Source organism: Colias croceus, chromosome 21 (genome assembly GCF_905220415.1).
Source record: "Colias croceus chromosome 21, ilColCroc2.1".
Taxonomy (NCBI): Eukaryota; Metazoa; Arthropoda; class Insecta; order Lepidoptera; family Pieridae; genus Colias; species Colias croceus.
In genome coordinates, this window is record NC_059557.1 from 1,135,267 (window position 1) to 1,158,240 (window position 22,974).

Below are 22,974 nucleotides of genomic sequence, written 5' to 3' on the forward strand. Positions count from 1 at the left end.
TGTGTATTATAATCGTGTGTTTCGCGTTTATTATCTAGTTAGGTACTTACCGATGGAAGTAATTCCTTTGCACTTTTCCGTATTATTTGTATTATTTGTGCAATATCGTAACACACACGAAGGCATATTTGATGCATTTCACTTTAAAACAAATAAAAAATGAGCGTGCAGTTACGCTATATGGCGTATGTTGAGCGGAACATAAGTGATGTAGGCGGTGTCGTCTCCATATGTATATTATCTCAATGTGCTGGATAGATTTTATTGAGGAAATCAATATGATACCACACAAAAACGAATAGTGAAAATAATGAAATGGCGGGAAAAAGTATTATGTTATTTTTCGGTTTAAATGATATCATATAAAGATGGTTTTGTTAAATCAACGCGGACGAAACCGCAGGGCAAAGCTAGTCTATTGTTGATGTTTACGTTTACTGGATCACTGGTAATCATAATTTTTGTATAGGATTTCTAAATAAAATTAATCTTTTATAATCTACAGGAGTTTTTATAACAAAATTATCTCTATTTATTGGAAAAGTACTTTCCTTTGATATCACTTTATTTCATAGTAATAAAATAACTACTATCATACACAAATTATATGTTAATAGATTAATGGAGGCCCCCAGTGCGCAGATAAGCATTTGCTTAATATTAACGTGTCATTCAGGAATTGCTTTTTAACGGATTTTAAATAAAATATTCATCTCGACATATAGAATACCTACTACAACGAATGTGACTACTATGTAATCCAACTAATATTATAAATGCGAAAGTTTGTGAGGATGTGTGTGTGTTTGTTACTCTTTCACGCAAATACTACTGAACCGATTACAATGAAATTTAGCACACATATAGAGGGCAACTTGGATTAACGCATAGGATAGGTTTGTCCTGGAAATCCCACGGGAACGGGAACTATGTTCCCGTTCCGGAACATAGGATCGTGTTTTCATGAAACACGATAATACATACATACATACAAACCTTTCCTCTTTGTAATATTAATGTAGATATTGTTCTGTTAAATTAAAACAAGCACTTCACTTTTATTTCTTTACAGCTTAAGGAATTATCACTACTGAATCGGCTACCGATTATTATTGGAATTTACAGAAAAAGCGTGACCGTGCTCCATTTTAAAGGAAATAATAAGACAATAAGTTTATTATTATTTATCAGTGGATTAACTTCAGAAGTGCCGATGTTTTGTCAATCGCTTGATAACCAAAAGCATATATTTGATGAAATCAGATAAGTATTTCAATTCCCTATTGAGTTATTAAAATGTTAAGGTGTTTGGTTTTCTGTGCGGTATTCGCTTTTGCGTGTGCTTTATACGACAATTATAATGGGTGAGTTTTTAAATTGCCTTTTAAAGTGTGTGAAGATTTTGTACATTATTTTCTGGAAATTTTTAGAAATTAAAGATTTTTTTAAAGATTTTTAGCGGATTTTAAACGCGCTTTATTCATAACTAGCTGTTCTCTACGGTTTCACGTTCACCCGCATTGCTCCGCTTCTGTTGGTCTTAGTCTGCCTCGATAAATGGATTATCTAACACTACCACATTTTTCAAATCGGACGAGTAGTTCCTGAGATTAGCGCGTTCAAACAAACAAACAAAAAAGCAAACTCTTCATCTTTATAATATTAGTATACATATTTTATTCCCGACGTTTCGCACACTTTTCAGCGAGCGTGGTCACGGGGACAATTCTGGAAGTTTTCCGATGCTAATAATTATCTTTTTGAATTTTGATATTTTCAAAATATGTATCTATGTATATTTGAACAAAAACAAAAAATAGCCATAGTCACTCAAAAAAATCTAGCTTACAAAAACTGAATAAAAAAAAAGATCAGTCGAGATCCATCACAAAAAAATCTATAATATTTGAATTTATACTATTCCACATGTTATAAATTAAAATAATAAACAATTTTTCAGCCACGCTCTATACCGCGTATCGGTCGCCACAGAAAGACAGGCAGAATTCTTGCATGGTTTGGAACTAACACACAACTTGGATCTATGGCAGCGAGCGGCGCCGGGCGCGGAGTCTATAGTTCTGGTGCCTCGGGAACACCGCGTTTTGATGGAAGCTCTGTTCCTCTTGAATGGCATGAAGTATACGATTGAAGTGCGGAATGTTAAGCCGTAAGTATTTTTGTTTGAGGTATGGCCGGTTGTAGAATCTCTGGATACGTTCTGTGAAGCTTATCTGTCAGATAAAATGAGGAAAATGTATGAAAATATGTGTCCAATAGTGTTAAAAAGGATATCAGGGACATGAAATTGGCCTCTATTATTTTATTTATTGTAATTATCTTAAATATCTGACCAAAACTTGTGGTTTTGACGCGTCTATTTATCTGGAGATCCCTATGTAGAGCTTAGCAACTGAGGAAAGTAAAATATTTAATTTAATAAATGAAAGTAACCATCCTATGTATTTTGGATATACCTATTTGTAAATATCGAAAAATATTATAATAGTAAGTGTTCAGGTTAAAACAGCAATAAAGCCTTATTTATTATGTAAAATAGACAAGTCATTTATAGATTTCAACGTGTGTTTGTTTCTCTAGGTTCCTTGATCAAGAACGTGAGAAGTTGTCAAAAGCGGCTCTGCATAGTCGTCCTTTGAACGGGGGATTGTCGTTTCAGAAAATTCTCACCTTTTCAGAGGTAAGGCTATTTTCATCATCTTCATCATCAACCCATTATGTTCCCACTGCTAGGACACCAGCCTCCTATGAGGGTACAGGCCATAATCCACCACGCTGCCCAAGTGTGGGCAGATGTCACATGTCGTCGAACTTTGGTTCTTCGAAATGCCGGTTCGCTCACGATATTTTCCTTCACCCTTCGAAATTTGGTTTATTATCTGCTGATTCCAACAGTTATCTGTGTCTTTTAAGTATTGTTTTTGTGATTTCGTCAAACTTATATTCTTGGACATGCTTCTTTTGATTTTGGGACGTGCTTCCTCTCGATGTTTTGCTTCACCGTTTAGAAATTTAGTTTATAATCTGCTAATTTAAACAGGAATCTGTCTCTTTGTCAATCTTTATTAAATATCGTTTTGTGTGAAAGAGAAAGACATAAAACTTTCCTCGGTTTGAGTGCATTTGTTAAAATAACTCACAGTTAGAAAATTATGTTAAAATGACATTATTGTCGTACAAACTTTCATACCTTATTCAAACATTTGGGATGCATTTCAGGAAAACTTTCTAGAAGATTCTTGAGGAATATTTTCCTGAATAATAATGTCTTTATCCGTTTATAATGCTATTTAAATAGACTAAGGATTATGCTTTTATTAAATGTGTAATATAAAAAGTCTATACAGTTTTTTACTAACAAAACTCTCGAAGCATTTTGGTTAAAAGAGATTTTAAACAATTTTTAACGGATTTAAAATTTAACTTCTAAAGTTCTAAATAACACAAGAAAATAAGAATTAGTTTTGTTAAAGTATCCAAGATAGCAGCCCTATATTCGAAGGAGCTTTCTTTTTTATTCTTAAAATATATTTTTAGTGTTTTGCCTATATATCGTACATGTATTTGTGTGAAATTTTTGTTGAACGTTAATCTATACTAATATTATAAAGCTCAAGAGTTTGTTTGTTTGAACGCGATTATCTCAGGAACTACTAGTCCGATTTTAAAAATTCGGTGTTAGATAACCCATTAATCGAGGAAACCTATAGGCTATATATAATCACACTAAAACTAACAGGAGCGGAGCAATGCGGGTAAAACCGCCGGGCACAGCTAGTCCTTAATATGTTTACCTATTTAACCTGTTTTTTTCTAGGTGGACGAGTTCCTAGAGAATTTGGCTAATTCCTATCCAAATACAGTGACATTGGAAACTGCTGGCAGAAGCTTCGAGCGCAGACCCATCAAATACGTAAAAATTTCAAGCTCTGGATTCCAAGTAAGTATATAAAGAGTTTCTAATTGTATATGTTTGAATTAATATGCGGAATCATGGAGCCGATCATGAAATTCTCTCACTATCAAAAATTTACACTATTCAGAATTTACGTAGGCGATGTTTTTTTTTATTCAAAACAGGTCTAAAATAAAATATTAAAACATTAATAGGGGTTATCAAATCAATTTAGATAAAGTTAAATTGAAGTTGTGAAACTGGCTATAAAAGTTTTGTATGTTTGTCCGTTAATATGATGTGGATGATCTTTCATGATTAAAAAAAATTGTTTTGTAGTTGCCATCTCATTTATAGAAAATTCCTAATAGATTATATTATTATTATAGACTTTTTTATTGAATTTTTACCTGTTATCTAAATTGAATAGATAGATAAATTTTATTATATTCAATACGCACCTGACATCATAAAATAATAAAAACCACTTAAGCATTTCATTACTATTATCAGCTTATTTACGAATGGAAGGTTAATAAAAATATTACCAACTAATTACTCGACAAAAACTTTCCTATTATTTTTTCTATCAAGTGAAATATAATGACGTAAACGTCTTTAGGACTATCACTAATTATGAATTTGCTCTGGAAGATGGATTTAATATAATCTAACTATAATTATATAATAACTCACTAAGATCAGAATGAATTTCTATGTCTACAAACCATGTATCCAGTAATACTTTATCAACTAGAAATGTTCTGTATCCTATTAGAGATCCTTCCCGATATATGAAATCCTATAAGGTGACATTCTCTGGATTTTATTCGATCAAAAGCATATAAGTCAATATTCTCTTATCTTTCAGGGGCCTTAGACAAACGTACATAACGCCATGGAATAGAAACTGCTAACGCTAATTATTGACATAAGCTCATGTCATTTTGGTAATGGTTCGGTCACACTACCAACGACGAAGACGACCACGACCAAAATTCCAATCTTGCCGAAATTTGTTCAAAATCAATATTTAAATCTCTCATCATTCTAGTACTCGTAAAAAAAAAAATTTCGAGGTCAATTAATAAAAAAATAGGGTTTTTTTGCGATTTTCGCTGAGACGATAAGTTTATCATACAATGACCTGAACCAAAATTGTAGATCATCTAATTATCTATAAAAAATGTTAAATACATTTTTTTCCAGGAGCCTCCGTTTCTATGAAAAACCTGTTTTTTTATTCATTGATCTCAAAAAAAATGTTTCCAAACACCAATACGACAGGAAATTCTTAAATGTCATTTTAATTATGTTTTGCACAATTTTATTTAATTGCGACTGGTTGAAAATTTTGTTCGTGGTCGTCATTGTCGTTGGTAGGGTGACCGAATCCTTAGGCAAAACATCGTACGCTTATGTCAATTTCTATCGATAGCGTATTCTATTCCTTGGCGTTTTGACATTTGTCTCGGCCTGCTGGACAGAAGGAAGCCCGTGGTCTTCGTGCAATCCCTTCTCCACGCCCGCGAGTGGGTGACCTTACCGGCTAGCTTGTACGCCATACAGAAGTTGGTGATTGACGTCACTGAACACGACCTGGTTGAGAAGATCGACTGGATCATCCTGCCTATCGCCAACCCTGATGGATATGTCGCTTCTCATGCAGGTGTAAGTATGATGAATAGCTGTAATAACATTAGGGCGATACTATGCCATAAATATAAATTAAAAACTTAAACGAATTTTAAACACGATTTATTCATTATAATATATTAATAAATCAAAAATTCGTGGTCACAGTAAGACTGAATGAATAAAGTCTTTAATTTCTAAAAAGCAAGATGTAACAAAAGCCTACAGTTATAATGTATTAACTATTAACATATTATTATATTGTTATTTTTTCTACATAGATAACTGAATCAATTCCTCTTGCTTTTAGTCTTCATATATTAGAAAATAATGATGAATGATTTGTTAAAAGTCATTTTTAATTTACAGGAGAGATTCTGGCGTAAGAACCGTGCCACCGGCTACTCTCTCTTCTGCAGAGGCGTTGACTTGAACCGTAACTTCGACTTCATGTGGGGTAACGCGTCCAGCAACCTCGGATGCTCCGAAGTCTTCCACGGCAGTCACGCTTTCTCCGAACCCGAAGCACAAGCCATCAAATCTATCTTTGACCAGTATAAAGACCGCATTGAAATCTATTTCGACTTGCACAGCTTTGGCAGCATGATTCTCTATGGGTATGGTAATGGACAACTGCCAGCCAACTCCCTGACTCTTCAAGTAGTTGGTGTCAATATGGCGACAGCAATTGATGCAGTAAAGATGCCCTTCAACCGGAACTACGTGGTAGGAAATTCAGCCCATATCCTTTATCAAGCATCAGGAACTGCTGGGGATTATGCTCAAGCTATTGGCATACCTTTATCTTATACTTATGAATTGCCTGGATACAGATTCGGATTCCAGACAGCACTAGGTTTCTTAGTTGACCCTGATTTCATTGAACAAGCTGGTTATGAAACATGGCAAGGTATTAAAGCAGGTGCTGAATTTTTGTTGAGATTGAATTAACTTCAAACGGATATTTTTACTTTGGACGACAATAATTGTACGAATTGATTTGTTTTAAATAAATTTTCTAAAACTGAAATCTACTTATGTTTTTATTTTCCTTCTTTCTAGTTGAATATAAATTAACCCATTAACTTATTCAACGTCTACAAATTCTACAATATCATGAAGCAGGTAAATGTCTCCTTATTTGGGTTCCATTCTTAATGAAAAGTATAGAATACAGTTTATCAATCCATGCTAATAGAGACTATTACATTATAAAAATAAAATACACTTACCAAGGTCAAACCTCCCTGATGATGATGTTGGATCTGATCTGATTTCTTGTTGCTATTATTTCTTGTAAACTGTATTTTTTCTATCCTTAAAGATATATTTTTTAAAGCATTCAAATGCTATTAAACTAAAAATTATGTATTGTAAACTATTTAAATAAAATTTAAGTTAAGTGGACTCACTGCTTCTGCTTACTTACTTACCATTTTACAAAAAAAAAATAAGGTTTTCTTGAACTACTGATACATAGTTAATTATTTACTCGCATTATCTTTAAATGTAATGTTAAGTCCTGCTGAAATACACAATATTTTAGATCTTGGTAGTCATGTTTCTACTCTAACACTGATTTATATTATCTAATATATAAAAATCAATGCCACTTTTCGTTGTAATTCCATATCTCGAGAACGGCTGAACCGATTTCGATAATTCTTTTTTTATTATATTCCTTGAAGTACGAGGATGGTTCTTATGTAGAGAAAACGTTAATATGTACCACGGGCGAAGCCGGGGCGGACCGCTAGTTTATTTATAGTTGTCATTAGATAATTAATATTATCATGAAATCAGAAAAGAAATATTTTATTCAACATTGCTACTCAATACAAAGCGCCTTTTTCAATATATGGACTGTCCAGAGTCCAACCCAAAAAATATATCAATTCTAACCAACAGTTCCTGAACGATATATATCGAAATCTATACTAATATTATAAAGCTGTAGAGTTTGTTTGTTTGTTTGAACGACCTAATCTCAGGAACTATTAGGTCCGATTTGAAAAATGTTTTCGGTGTTGGATAGCCCTTTTATCGAGGAAGGCTACATATTATCATCACGCTAAGACCAACAGGAGCGGAGCAACGCGGGTAAAACCGCAGGGCACAGCTAGTATACTATATAGACATATAATATATGACAATAGAAGAAGGAAATAATGTATAGATATGATTGAATACATATCACTATCGATGAAATATATAAAATGTATAATTTGTATAATTTACAGTTTACAAGAAATAATAGCAACAAATTTTCATATTTCATAATCGATTGAATGAAATTCCGTTTACATATTTAATACAACTGCAGTTTTGATAAATATAGATGGACTTAAAACTAATAAACATCTGTAAACATAAGTCACCCAGTTTTAAACATTTTCCAATAATTAATGAAATCAATGTTTAATATTTATTTCCTACATATTTATAAGAAACATGTTTATCTATCATTCATGGATTATGTGGATAAAACCAATTAAAGATAATGGAATTATAGATAATATTCTGAAAACTGAACATTCAATTCATGCGATATTATCTTAGAAACATCAGTGTAATTAAGATGTTTTATATTATTTGCATTGTTTTGAATCTCGTGTTGTGTGTTTATGGAAGTAATGAACTTTATAAAGGGTAAGTTTATTCTTCTTTAATAATATATTATTAATCAATGCAATTTGCATTCGTTATCATGATACCATAAGTACCACTGCTCTTTATTATTATCCTACGGATAAAAAATAAAAATACTTAATCCTCATAAAAAAAAACAATAAACTAAAAAAAAACTTCTATCATAAAAAATCATTATTTCAGGTACCAAGTATACAATATCCACATCAAAACAGAAGAGCAGCAGGATAACTTTCATATGCTAAAAAGTGACATGATAGATTTCTGGAGGAAGCCATCTTTCAAACTTAATATCACTGGCCAGGCGATGGTTCCTCCTTCACACTTCACATGGTTTGAGGATCAGCTGGAGGCCCTGGGTGTGGAGAAACAAGTGATCATAGAGGATGTATATGAGTAGGTATAAAGCTTTGTTACCTAATGGGCCCTCTTCACAATGGGCAGCGTTGCCCCAACAAATGATCGTGCATGTTTGCCGCCATTACATCGAGTAAACTTCTACAATGACGGCTGATCATAGACATTAAGTCCCTCTTGACTAGCGTGATTATCTCTACTCGTCCAACGCTTGCCTATTGTGAAGAGGGCCCATTAGGTAGAGGTTCGTACCTAACTTGTACAAATCTAAAAAGGGTCAGCGAAAATAATTTATCTTTAAAATAGATGAACAGATTTAAATCAGTTCGATTATTATCTGCCGTGGCACGTGATTATTGCAAAAAATTTGAATGTATTTTTCATTTACTATTTAGTTTCATAACATTCAAATGCTTTATAAATGAGATCAAATGGACCATGTGGCGGGATTCGAACGAGATGTAGTTTTCATGTTTTCAAAAATATTGGAATTTTTCCTTTGAAAAAAACTTACCATCTTTAGAATTAATAATACTTACTCCACCTACCTCCAGATGGCATTACAAAATTTCACCATGTCAAAAATATTGAACAATTAACACACAAACACGAGCACGAGTGCCCTTAAAATAAGAAAACACTTGAAAGGTAGTTTATCTCCGAGCCAGTCAAATAGATTTGCATGATTCAAACCATTTATATCATTGTGAGATGGACCCTTCAGTGCTCGTACGTGATTTGTAAAACAATTTTTTGTTAGAGCAACATTTTCTTTAAAACCATTTTGTTACAAACTTGTATATCATTAATGTGTGTATGTTATAATGGGGTATTATGGTACATATTTTATAAGAATAGAAACACATTTATTCCCAAAAAAGATACAGGACATTAAATAAACAATACCAGGTATAACATAAATATAAATGCTTAATTCTACACGATATTACAGTTACTATAAATTAATTTCATATGTTTCTAGATATCTTTCTCAATCAGAAGTAACCCAGAGAAATACAAAAAATACAGAGTTCAATTATGAAGGTTTTTACCGGTACGATAAGGTAAGAAATTTTCTTGAATGAATTGAACAAATCAGGTATCAAATATTTAAAACAACTTTTGTATTTTATATTATATTATGTATTATGTACAATGAGACGTTTAATATTTTCTGAACTATTCATTATCTACTTATTTTTCACATAATATTTAATTGAAACGAATCTTTGATAATTTTCGTTAACATCTTGCAAAACTGGAAAAAATGCATATTCATAAGTTCCATGTTTTAAAAAAAACCCATTCATCACATAATTTAATTCGATAATACAATTATCACCATCATGTTTTTATTTTACAAGATTACGTGTTTACTATCAAAATACTGAAAATTTTAATTAACAAATTGATCAACGTAAATTCTAATCCGATCTAATATGATAAGCTACAATAGTAAATAATTTTGATAAGAGCATTAGCAAAATATATTATATGCAGACGTATTTATAAATTTTTACTTTTAGTGATAGGAACAGTTATAGATGTAATTTTATTATTAGTATTTATATAAATGTAGGACCTCGGAAAATACGCGGGCAGACTGAAAATCAGCGCTGTTCGGGTGCTAGCCCACAGCATGGCTGAGTCTGTTCCGATTGCCTAATATATTATGTTTACTTTTTAAGTTAAGTTAATCTAAGGGCGGCCGTACACGCACCGCTCGAGCAGTTAACGGCTGAGCGACGTACACGGACGGCTCGAGCGGTCGGCGTCAACTGTTCGAGCCGTCGGTTGTTGACCGCTCGAGCCGTCGCTACCAACCGCTCGAGCCGTTGATTTTTTGACTAGTCAAGTCATTGATTTTCAGGGGTATAGGGAGCCGTCGACGGCTCTAGCGCAGTCAACGGCTCGAGCAGTCAGTGTATGCCTCACGACCGCTCGCGAGCCGTCAACGGCACAGTGGAATTTCGTCATGCAGTTGACGGCTTGAAGCGGTCGCGACGGTTCGAGCCGTCACGTGTACGGCGGTGAATGAATGCCTATAGTTCACCGCGCGGTCGCGGCTTCAAGCGGTCGGTCTCAACTGCTTGAAGCGGTCCGTGTACGGCCGCCCTAAGTTTTTGTTGGCAATAAAGCTTTTTTTCTTTCTTTCTTTCTTTCTTTCTTATGCTACTAATCTGCGGCTTATATAACCTACTGTTTGTAATGAGATATTAATAAGTATAGAATATTTAAATTTATAACGGTGTCGAATTTTTAAAGAGTTAAGGCAATTTTTGCTTCCTTAACTGTTTACATCGGTTATTAAATAAATTGGACCTTTACTAGAATCTATACATATAATAAATCTGTAGAAGGGTCAATTCTGTACATTGAAAATATTGAAAAAATAAATAGCAGGGGGTGTTACTGGATCGATACCAAACCCAAATATGTGATTAAAAAAATTTTTGTCTGTCTGTCTGTCTGTATGTTCAGGCATCACGTGAAAACTAACGGTCCGATTTCGATGAAACTTGGTATAATTATACTTTATTATCCTGGGCATAAAATAGGATACTTTTTATCCTGGAAAAATACGTAGAAAAAAAATAAATCTTAACTTTTCTTAATATTTCCGCGCGGACGGAGTCGCGGGCGGAAGCTAGTATTAAATAAATACCAACTTATAAAAGAAATGCATTACCTATACCTCTAATATAAACCATACAATAGTATTTTAATTTGTAACGTATTACAGATTTTAGATCACATGCAAACAATCGAGAACACTTACGAAAGCTCAACAGAAATAGATGCGAAGTTAGTAATTGGTGGTCAAACTGATGAAGGCAGACCCCTCGTCTACTTGAGAATAACAAATTATTCAAATACTTCAAAACCAGTTATTATTATCGAAGGTGGGATAATACCAAGGGAATGGATAACTGTCCCAGCAGTTCTTAATATGGTTGATAAAGTGATTGAAGATAGGAACTTTTTGGATAATTTTGTCTGGATTTTTGTACCCGTGGTGAATCCTGATGGTTATGAATATACGCATACTAATGTAAGTATATTATACCGATTTAAGGTATATATGTTATAATATAATATGTACATGTATCTCTATAGCAAAGATTGGTTAGTTTATGAAATTTAAATTTTTTTTTTTTTTTCAAAATTTTTTTTTTTTCGTTTTATGAAATTTCGTATAGGTGCATCTAATGAGATCTTTACAATGGGCAGTGTTGGGCGAGTAGAGGCATTGTGGATGTTGTTAGTTCATAACTTCATAAATTGCCGTAATGGCGGAAAGTTGGGCAAACATCGACGAGCATAATTATGTTGGGCCAACGCTGGCCATTCTTCATTCATGCTTTCATTGAAGAGGCAAATCAACACTAAATTTAAACAGGAGCCAATGTCTATAATATTTTAATCAAATAATATAAAGATTACGTCGTAATCGTATCGTATAAAGCTATAATAAATATTTATCACAATACCACACTTAAACCAGGATACAAATAAGATAGATATCATATAGATACCTAACCTGTATAATATATTCAATTTGTTTTATCGGTTAGATTTTTTAGGAAAGACGTTTAAGATAAAAAAGCTGTTTTAATTTTAATTTCTATCAATTATAAACAAAACAAGAGCACGTTGGAAGGTTCCAGAAACGACTGGAAGAATCTGGATGTTTTTTTTACAGTAATATATATGACAATACTGATGAGGTATAGAAATAATTTAATTTGCCCGAGTCTTCGTACGTCGGTAATATAACGCGGTGAAGATAAACAAAACCTAAAAGAATCAATTTCTAGCAAAGATTACTTTACATAAATATCTGAGCATATATGATGCTTTGCATGCATTGCTGATGTAATAGTATTCATCAATTTCTATACTAATATTATAAAGCTGAAGAGTTTGTTTGTTTGTTTGTTTGAACGCGCTACTCTCGGGAACTACTGGCCCGATTTGAAAAATTCTTTCAGTGTTAGATAGCCCATTCATCTATGAAGGTTATAGGCTATATATCATCACGCTACAACCAACAGGGGTGGAGCCACGGGGGTGAAACCGCGCGAAGTAGCTAGTTACTAATATAATTAATCAAAAATTTTCGATTTAATTCATTCAGCAATTACATCACCTGCACGTATGAAATATTAACAGAGTTTATATTGAAATTTCATAAGCAGATCTTTGTTAACTACGAGCGTTGTTTAAGTTTCTGTTTCAAAAGCAGGCTCCAGGAACAAAGCATTATTGTGGATGTTTTTATTTATACCAAGTTCTTAATCTCCTTTGAGAGCATAGTTAATCTGAAGCGGTTTAAATCCTTGTGCTCTGGTATAATTGTTTTCTGTAAAAAAATTACGCTAAGTGCTTGAGCTTGGTGCATGTTTTTAATTTAATCATTGGTTGTTATGGTTTATTTATGTACCTATTTATATAATTAATTTCACTTTACTGGCAATTAGGTCATTAGTCTTTTGAATTTTATCTTATTAGACGAATTTGTATTCAAATGCTTTGTACAGCAGAGTTAGAACACATGACTATTACACATACTAACTCGGTACTGAATTATACGTGTATTCATTTAATGGGTTTCGTCGTTAATTAAGTTTATGAACACGTCTTTCGTTCGAAACCTATTTTTTATTAAATTTTCTCTCTCTAAATTGTATCGCACATTTAAAACCTATATTTTATCTCTTATTTTCCAGCTCCGTTTCTGGACAAAATCACGAAGCTTAAGAAGCGACCTTGGCCAAATTTGTCCCGGGGTGAACATCAACCGAAACTTTGACATTGACTGGTCAATATCCGACTCTAGCAGCAGCCCTTGCAGTCACTTATACGCTGGTATTGCACCATTTTCTGAACCAGAGAGCAGATTCATACGTTCCTTACTCGAAGAATACGGCCGTAACATACAATTGTATATTTCCTTACAAAATACAGGAGGTTTCATATCCTACCCTTGGCAGTATGAGAAAGCAGCAAGCGGCATGTTTAGACAGCACTACTTCCTAGCAAATGATATGGTTGAAGCAATTGGAGAAGATTATAAAGCAGATGTTGGTTCTTTAGCGTATGGAGACAGACAATCTGGTACTAGTTCAGATTATTTCAGTATTAACGAGATTTTGTACGCGTTTAACATTGATATTGCGCCTAGAGGTGATAATGGTGTTGTATTTGCTGTGAGTGAAATTAGAGATGTTATTGATAAGGTCTGGCGGGCTGTTGAAGTTGCAGTTGATAGTTTTATTCAATAAAATATAAGTAGGTTTTAAATGCAGTTTTATTTAAATAATCTCTGTGATTAAATTTAATAAAGTTGTTATGTTTTGAGAAATGCCTTTTTGATCGAATAGAACATTTATTATAGTGGGAGAGTAACAATGTTCAAATTATTATTCTTAGTAAAAAATATAAACATGAAGGTAAGAACAAGAGCTCTTAAATCCTATAGTCTTAGGTAAAGAGTATGCTGAGTTGAAGAGACTTCCTACATAAACATATTCTAAGAATATTTTTGTATTAACATAATAAGCAAACATTTTGATAAAGCGTGTGGGTTTTTAGACGTGCCATTTTCTGGGTACTTCGGGTTTATAAAACGGCTTACCGCCCGCGGCTTCACCCGCTTTGTCTCAAGCCTAATAAATTATACACTAAAACCTTCCTATTGAATCACTCTATGTATTAAAAAAAACCGCTCCGTAGTTTTAAATATTTAAGCATACAAATGGACATATAGGGACATAGGGACAGAGAAAGTGACTTTATTTTATACTATGTAGTGATGAAGTATACACACTTGGTCTTACGGTGCATTTACATCAAACGAGCGAATGCTCATTCTAACCCGACTATCAAATTCTGTTAGTGTAAACAGGCGTAGAGCATTCTTTCGTGCGTTCGAATAGATTCTATGCAATGTTCTAATACCGGAAAACACTGAATACGAGTTTTCGTTTACACTAAAAGATCACGAAAGAATGCTCTTGCTAGAGCTCTAGCTCTATGTTCGTTTAATGTAAATGCACCGTCATGAATTCGTATGTCTGTTGCGCTGTCGCCTGTCACTTCTTAACCACACTGATTCAGATGTAGTTCCAGATCCAGCGACCAACATAAATACTTTAAATATACTCTTTCCCGAAAAATTATCTTTTAAGGGGAGTTGTAATAGGGAAAATTGTTGCTGGTTTTGTTGTACAATATAAAAGCGGACCATCTTTATAATCTTATATCTATATATCTTATAATCGCGGATCTTCTTTATAATAACTACAATTAATTCTGCTTTTACATAGCTATAAATGTTACATATTACTTCAACCAAATAGAGCTGTTCAACTCAACTATTATACATGTACATAGTTACGAACTCGCAATTTTTTCCGTCAGTAATTTTCATACAGCAAAAGCGAAATAAGCCTAAATGAAAACAGTTGGAAGTTTTTAAATTATACGTGTCTAAAAGTTGATGGACAAAGTTAAAACGCTCATCGCGATCAAGGGTTGAAACCGCAAACTTTCAAAGTTAAATTAAGGTTAGTTTTTAAACAAGTCGAGATGTGAGCAGGATTATTTTAGTGACCATCAAACGGATTCTGTACTGTTGGAATTTATTTTTTGCGGTTTTGTATTGTACTGTGGATTTATTATTAGATTAGTTAGGTTATAGGATATTTCAATGAAGAAATTTTTCATATAAATTAAATATGTGCAATGATCTCGTAGATATAAATAAAATAAAGATTTTTACTACTACTATATTTAGATTTTTAAACTAGCTGGGCCCCGCGGTTTTACACGCATTGTTCCGCTCCTGTTGGTCTGAGCGTGATAATATTATATAGCCTATAACCCACCTCGATAAATGGGCTATCTAACACCGAAATAATTTTTCTAATCGGACCAGTAGTACCTGAGATTAGCGCGTTCAAACAAACAAACACATGCTTCAGCTTTATAATATTAAAAAATAAGATGAGTAAGATTATCCTTGGATTAAACTATGTTACATATTGCTATTTCTTTAATTTCCTTAAAATCTACTTTAGACATCATATAACTTAATTTTCAATACTGTTATTAATCCAACTTATCTAGACGGGAAAAACATTGTAATCTACAGGAAAAACTATCATAACATGCAATTTTCTTTAACACAACTAAAACCAACATCTTTTATTAAAACGCTGTAAAGAAATTCATTCTATCTATCAAGTTGCCTTTTTATAAAATAAGATTTTCTCACAAAGGCAAGAATCAAATTGCAATATTGGACTATCAATCTTTACCTCTATAAAAGGGTCTCAAAGAATATATTGTTAAACTCGGTTTAGGTCCATTAACTATGATATTAAGTAAAGTTTTATATATCTATGCTTCTATACTAATATTATACAGAGGAAAGGTTTGTAATTATGTATGTATGTATGGTTTTCACGCATAAACTGCTGGACCGATTTGAAAAATTCTTTCACCATTAGAAAGCTGCATCATAGGCTAGGTTTTATCCAGGAAATCCTAGGAAATCCCACGGGAACGGGAACTAAACGTGTTTTTCTTTGAAAACGAGGGCGAAAACTTATTTGAGAAATAGAGCAATTTTTGAAGTGAAACTTCTATATCGGGGTTGGAAAAAAATGTTGTGTAACATTTTTTCGTTACGCGTGACATTTTTCCGTTACGCGCCATCTTTTTACTATCCCTACCACGCGTGATTCGACGTATTTCTGTAAAATTACATATAGTAAATTATTTTTTGAAAAATAAAGTCATAAAGAAGTTTCACTTCTTACGTGTGTACATTAGTACACGCACACATTTATTAATATAAATTTATGGAACCTTCTCTATCACAATATCTCCCATAACTAACAAGAAAATTGTGAATTATAAGTAAACATTACTTGAATGACGCTAATATAAACAAATAATATTACCACAGACTATATTGTTCCCGTTTTCCATTATATACACAAAATAATACTGACGACACAAAACAGAGAAATTCACCTCTTAAAGAACATATTATTTCGAACTATACAAGAACTATACAATATACATATATGTATATATATATTATATACAGTGTCACGTAGTCCGTCCACTCGAAGGCTTTATTTTGTTCTGCACCTTGGACTTCGTAAAGCAGGGGTTACATTGTCGTATATATTTATTTTTGTTCAAATTTATCTTACTTATCAATTGCACAGAAAATATTTGAAAGAAACGAAAACAAAAAGCTTGTATGATAATAATCTATATTATTAGGTATAAAAACAAATATTTTTTTCTGTATGTCCTTTACAGAATCGTAAATTATGCATTTGAGCATAGAGCTAGTTTCTAATAACAATTTATTAGCAACTTAAAATATAGTGAAATTAGACAATTTCTGTTTTCGATCCTAGTTGAGAAAAATAATCTATTTTTTGACCCAGAATTTGTAAACATCTAACAGCTCATTCTAGCTTAAATTTTCAGAATTCTCAAAATTTATGCATAGAAATATCAAACATGAAGGTTAAAAAAAAATAACAAAAATATTCCAACAGTGAGTTCTAGCTTAGAGCAGAAGCGAATTTCACAAATTCCACTTAATATTGGCTACCTGTTGGAAAAACAATAAACGTAACGTCGTTTCTGGACGAAATATGCTCTGTCGAATGAAAATGCTTCTAAAATTCCATTAAATATGTTTTATGCATTGAATATTAGTTTAGTACCCATTTAAGAATGAATGAATGAATGAAAAATTATTTATTGTACACCGTACATTTTAAAAACTTACCAATATATTCTACAATGCATAGATGGCAACCTTATCGCTGGCCGCGATCTCTACCAGGCAACCCAGATATGACGAGGTAAATAAATGATACATGGTGGTACATATAGGACTTGGAACGCTGAGATTGTTATAAAACATTTTGCATTAATGCATGTATATTTTGCTACGTCTATTTATATAAATAACACGATATAGAAGAAAGATTTGTTTGTTTGTTGGTTCGTCACGAAAAAACTTAAAAACTGCTCGAACGATGTAAAGAAAATATTTTACTGTATTCTTATTTGATGTCAATTTAAATGTGAAACGTATTTAAAGATTTTAATTTATGCTTTTAATTTGTGACAAAAGCAGTGGACTAAAAATATTTATTTTATTTATTTTATTTAATCATTTATTGTACCACACCATTTAATATTACAATGTACAGTATTAATATATATTTGTATGGATGCGAAGTACAAAAGGTGACCTTATCGCTTAAAAGCGATTTCTTCCAGGCCACCTAAGGTAGAGGATAGATATATAATACATATAATTAATGTAACGCGGGTGGCTGAAAAAGTAAAAGAAAAAAAAAATATATATATGTGGGAATAGGATAAATAATTAAGATTGTATTTCATAACTACTTTTATTTTTAGTCTGTGCTTTTCTATTATTTAATCTGTGGATATGTTATCTGTAGACTGTAGAACGATCTATGTTGTCTATGACTTGACTTTGTGTTTTTTGGTACGATGTAATGGAGGATTGTTGAAATGTATTTTTGATATGTAACCGGTGTCTGGGAAATAAATCGATTGGGCGAATTTGGCTTTTCATTTACACCATCCCCACATAATTTGGGGGCTCGTCCGGGATACGGGATGGTGGAATAAAGAAAAAACAGACGAAGACTATGATGCCGGTGATTTAACCTGATTAAGAATTTACGAATTACGAACGAAGACTAAGATTTAAAGAAGCTTATGATTATACGATTACGACTTGAAGACTATAAAACTTACATTATTCAACATGCCGCCGAAACGAGTAAAAGATGATGATGATTGTGGTGAACCATCGCCGCGTATTTCCTTCAATGACTTAGAGAAATCAATGACGCCATTTTCGGGTGATGATGCCTATGGCATCGAAACATTCGTAAAAGATTTTGAAGATATTTCCTCTTTAATGCAATGGGGCGAAATAGAAAAACTCATATTTTCGAAGCGGCTTCTCGCGGGAACCGCCAAGCTATTTTTACGTTCACTAAGTGGGACCACCACGTGGGATACACTTAAGTCTGAGCTCCGTGAGGAATTTGGTAAGAAGTTGAACAGTGCAACTGTTCACAAGAGACTTTCAACTCGCCGGATGAAGATGAATGAGACTCATCAGCAATATTTTTTACATATGAAGGAACTTGCAGTACTTGGGAATGTTGAAGATGAAGCCCTGATGGAATATGTCATCGACGGTATTAAAGACAGTGAGTCCAACAAAAATATTTTATATGGCGCTTGTAACATTAAAGAATTCAGAAAGAAATTAGACATTTATTCAGAAATTAAGAAAAAATCATATTCACCTAATAAGATTCAAAGTAATTCAGTATCAAAGTCCATTGGCATGAAAATTCAAAAAACACTACGAGTAAAGAGATGTTTCAATTGTGGAGATTTAGATCATGAGTCGCCTAATTGTACTAAAGGCATTAAATGTTTTAAATGCAACTTGTTTGGCCATAAATCAACTGAATGTTCTAAAAGTATAAAAAAGAGTTTGGAAATTATGTCAACTAAAAATAATATTGATGTGAGACCTTTCAAGAAGCTGAAAATAAATAATATTGATGTAGAAGCCCTGATTGATACCGGAAGCGATGCTAATTTAATAATTATGTCTTATTTTAGGAAGATTCAAGGTGAAAAATTGTTATCTTATAGTTCAGGAACAACAGAAACTTTAACTGGAATAGCTGAAAAGGAAATTTATACAAAAGGATCTTTCACAGCAAAAATTGAAATTGATGATTGTTATTTTGAAACTTTATTTTATGTTGTTGATGATGGCGCTATCCCTGTCAACATTATATTAGGAAATCCTGTACTGAAAGAAGTAGAAATCAATTTTAAATCTGGAACTATCACTGCAACAAGAATATTACACCTTACAATGCTAGAGAATGAAAATGAAGATATCACAAATATTGAAAACAAAGAATATAAGAATAAAATACAGAATATTATAAAAGAATATAACCCCAAAAGATGTACTAAAGAATCAAATGTAAAACTTAAAATATTATTAACCGATGATGTACCAGCTTATCAGAATCCACGACGATTGTCACCTTTGGAGCTTAACATTGTTGACAAACAGATTAAAGAATGGCCTGATGAAGGAATAATAAAAACAAGTAAGTCTGATTATGCTAGTCCAATTGTGCTTGCAAAAAAGAAGAATGGAATGTTATGGAAGATTAAGGATGGAAATAAATTAATGGTTGTACCTAAGAAAATGCAAAATGAAATTATAAGAAAACATCATGAAAACGGACATTTTGGTTGTGTTAAGACTGAGGAATTAATAAATAGAAATTATTATATGGAGAATTTAAAAGAAAAGATTAAAACAAACATTGATAATTGCGTGGAATGTATACTTAATTCAAATAAAAGAGGAAAGAAGGAAGGATTTCTACATGTAATAGATAAAGGTGATTTACCATTGTCTACTTACCATATTGATCATCTACGACTGTTGACTCATCTGGGACAGATGATTCTGCAGGATGACCGTGTGGGAATAGGATAAATAATTAAGATTGTATTTCATAACTACTTTTATTTTTAGTCTGTGCTTTTCTATTATTTAATCTGTGGATATGTTATCTGTAGACTGTAGAACGATCTATGTTGTCTATGACTTGACTTTGTGTTTTTTGGTACGATGTAATGGAGGATTGTTGAAATGTATTTTTGATATGTAACCGGTGTCTGGGAAATAAATCGATTGGGCGAATTTGGCTTTTCATTTACACCATCCCCACATATATATATTATTATGAGATAAAAATAAAATAAGAAGTAAGTAGGTAATATAATATATTACATAATAAAAACCTGTATTAATCATAATAGAATACAATAAAGTAACTATAGTGTGTATAAAAATAAAAATAAATAAAATACATAGGTACAGTTAATATCAGGGAAATGCTATATTTAAAAAATGCTGGTGTAAAAGATTTTTAAAGGACTTAAGAGAGGAAGCTCGTCTTACAGCTAATGGCAAAGAATTCCAAAGTCTGACAGCGGTTACAGCAAAGGAATTTCCGAAGTAATTAGTTTGGTGGGAAGGAAAGCTAAGGATTAGGTTATTAACAGAGCGAAGGGAGTAACTATCTGAATCAAGGAATTTGAACTGGGTTTTTAAATAGGAAGGATATTTGGGATCGAAAAGGATAGAAAATAGAAGCTTCAACGTATTTGCATTCCGGCGAAGTCTTATAGGAAGCCACTTGAGTTTTTTTCGAAATTGGGAAACGTGGTCGTATTTACGAAGACCGTAAACAAAACGTACACAGAAATTTTGGAGACGCTCAAGTGTATCTAATTGGTCTTCATTTAGATCAGTGGTACAAGCGTCAGCATAATCAAGGAGTGGGAGAAGGAGGGACTTAGCTAGCATAATTTTGGTGGAAATCGGTAGGAAATAACGTAAACGACGCAAAGAACTAAAAGCAGCGTAAAGTTTTCGACTGGTTTCTTTCAGGTGATATGACCAAGACAAATTTGAGTCAAGAAGTATCCCCAGGTTCTTGACGTTATCTCTATATTCAATTATTGTGCCGCCAATATATACTTTAGGGAGGTATTCCCAGTCAATGCGCGATATAAAATAAGAGCTACCAATAATTATTAAGGTAAACGCAGCTATCAACGACCCATCGAAAATCTGAAGGTATTACCGACCTATAAAAGTAATTCGAAATTTAAACGTTTCCAGAACTATTCTAGCTATAGGTAGGCAAAGTTATACACGAATGTATTAATTGAGCATCGTATACTTTAACGTTAGAGTGAGTAACTGAGCAAAAAAGAGTTAAAATGCGTAAGTTGCTGCGGGGTAGCGTGGAAGCAGGACGTGTCGTACTGTTCCGTTGTTCCTTCGGGTAAGTACTGTGAGTATCTTTTTAAGACATTTACAAACAAATGACATCTATACTTTAATTTATATTACTAAATGTCAATGCATTTAAGTGTCAACTTTTCATTTCTTACAACATTTTATTAATAAAAAGTAATTTGAAACGATAAAACTTAAAATTAAAATGGGACGGTGTTAGCTTCACCAGTTTAAGTCGTGGCAGGTATCAACGACCCGTAAGTCGGCAATGGCAGCAACGTAACTTTTTGTTTTATTTTCTTTTATGTTATTATATCACACTAACACAAGTGGTCTTATGGACCAGTTTAAATCTAAGCTATGAGTCTTCATAAAAATCTATTAGCGACTAAACTTTTTTGTCTAGTGTTTTGTCTTTTAGCGTTGTCAATTTATACAAAGTTATGATATTTTCGAGGATCCCTATCGAATAGTTACAGTAGTAAATCATTGTTTTTTTTTGTTTAAACAATATGCATTTGTTCATATTTTGTATGACATTAATCAATTATAATCTATTTTATAGTCTGATGGTCAAATGAATTAAAATAACCATTTTTTTATGGGTCGGTAATACAATTTAGGTTTATACTTACATACTTTAATACCGACCCATGTGGGTCGGCAATAGCAACTATAGGAAGCTATTACCGATCGAATATAGATTGTTTAGTTTCTCATCTACAAATTCAAATTCAAATTGCTTTATTTGCAGAATGTAGAATAAAGATGTTTGTATATACAGATAATATTGATCCTTAAACATTCCGCTCGTAATTGAGCGTGCAAATATATTTTTATTACTTTTATGACATAATAGGTGCCTATTAAAAATTATATTTTTTTTAGGTTCAATTAACATAAAACATATAATTAGGTATATTTTTTCCAGAAATATGGAGCCACGAAAGCGGCGAAAAGTATTCAGTAAAACACAACTCGCCGAAGCAATCAATCAAATAGCATAACGAAATATCCTAGAGTTTGAAATCCTTAATTTAATATATGTACATATATTAATAGTATTATGTTGATTAATTTAAAAGTTTGTAATTATTTAGTTCATTACTAAAAAGTACTCATTTGTTTTATTAAAAATAACTACAATAAAAAAATACGAATATATTTGCATTTTTATTTCATTTTATTAAGATCGGTAATCATCATCATCACTAGCTTCTATACATTCCATTGCTGGAAAAAGGCTTCCTCTCACATACGATCGGGAATAGCTGCATAAAAATCGTTAATAGCTTCACAGCCGTTTTTATGGGTCGGTAATAGCAACAATCGACTAAGTCACATTGTAAATTATTTTTTACAAGATAATCCTTTATTAGAATGTATTTGCTTCAATAAATACATTTTTTATACATAACACTAGCATATAAAATGAAATTATAAATCTTTAGAAGAACCAGTATACTTAAAAAATATGGTT

General features: G+C 32.5%; 3 protein-coding genes across 3 annotated transcripts; all 3 read left to right on the forward strand.

Annotated features, from left to right (window-relative positions):
* The first annotated feature begins 1,296 nt into the window (after positions 1-1,296).
* LOC123701531 (carboxypeptidase B-like) lies at positions 1,297-6,523 on the forward strand. The gene is made up of 6 exons (XM_045649034.1): positions 1,297-1,364; positions 1,961-2,170; positions 2,602-2,701; positions 3,839-3,961; positions 5,399-5,587; positions 5,921-6,523. Exons 1-6 carry the CDS (start codon positions 1,297-1,299, stop codon positions 6,500-6,502), a joined length of 1,272 nt encoding a protein of 423 aa, XP_045504990.1. The 3' UTR covers positions 6,503-6,523.
* A 1,606-nt stretch (positions 6,524-8,129) lies between these two features.
* Positions 8,130-13,842, forward strand: LOC123701532 (carboxypeptidase B-like). Its single transcript, XM_045649035.1, has 5 exons — positions 8,130-8,200; positions 8,384-8,596; positions 9,540-9,621; positions 11,301-11,609; positions 13,288-13,842. Exons 1-5 carry the CDS (start codon positions 8,130-8,132, stop codon positions 13,840-13,842), a joined length of 1,230 nt encoding a protein of 409 aa, XP_045504991.1.
* A 4,131-nt stretch (positions 13,843-17,973) lies between these two features.
* Positions 17,974-20,387, forward strand: LOC123701311. The gene is made up of 2 exons (XM_045648736.1): positions 17,974-18,852; positions 19,277-20,387. Exons 1-2 carry the CDS (start codon positions 18,399-18,401, stop codon positions 19,330-19,332), a joined length of 510 nt encoding a protein of 169 aa, XP_045504692.1. The 5' UTR covers positions 17,974-18,398; the 3' UTR covers positions 19,333-20,387.
* The last annotated feature ends 2,587 nt before the right edge of the window (positions 20,388-22,974 follow it).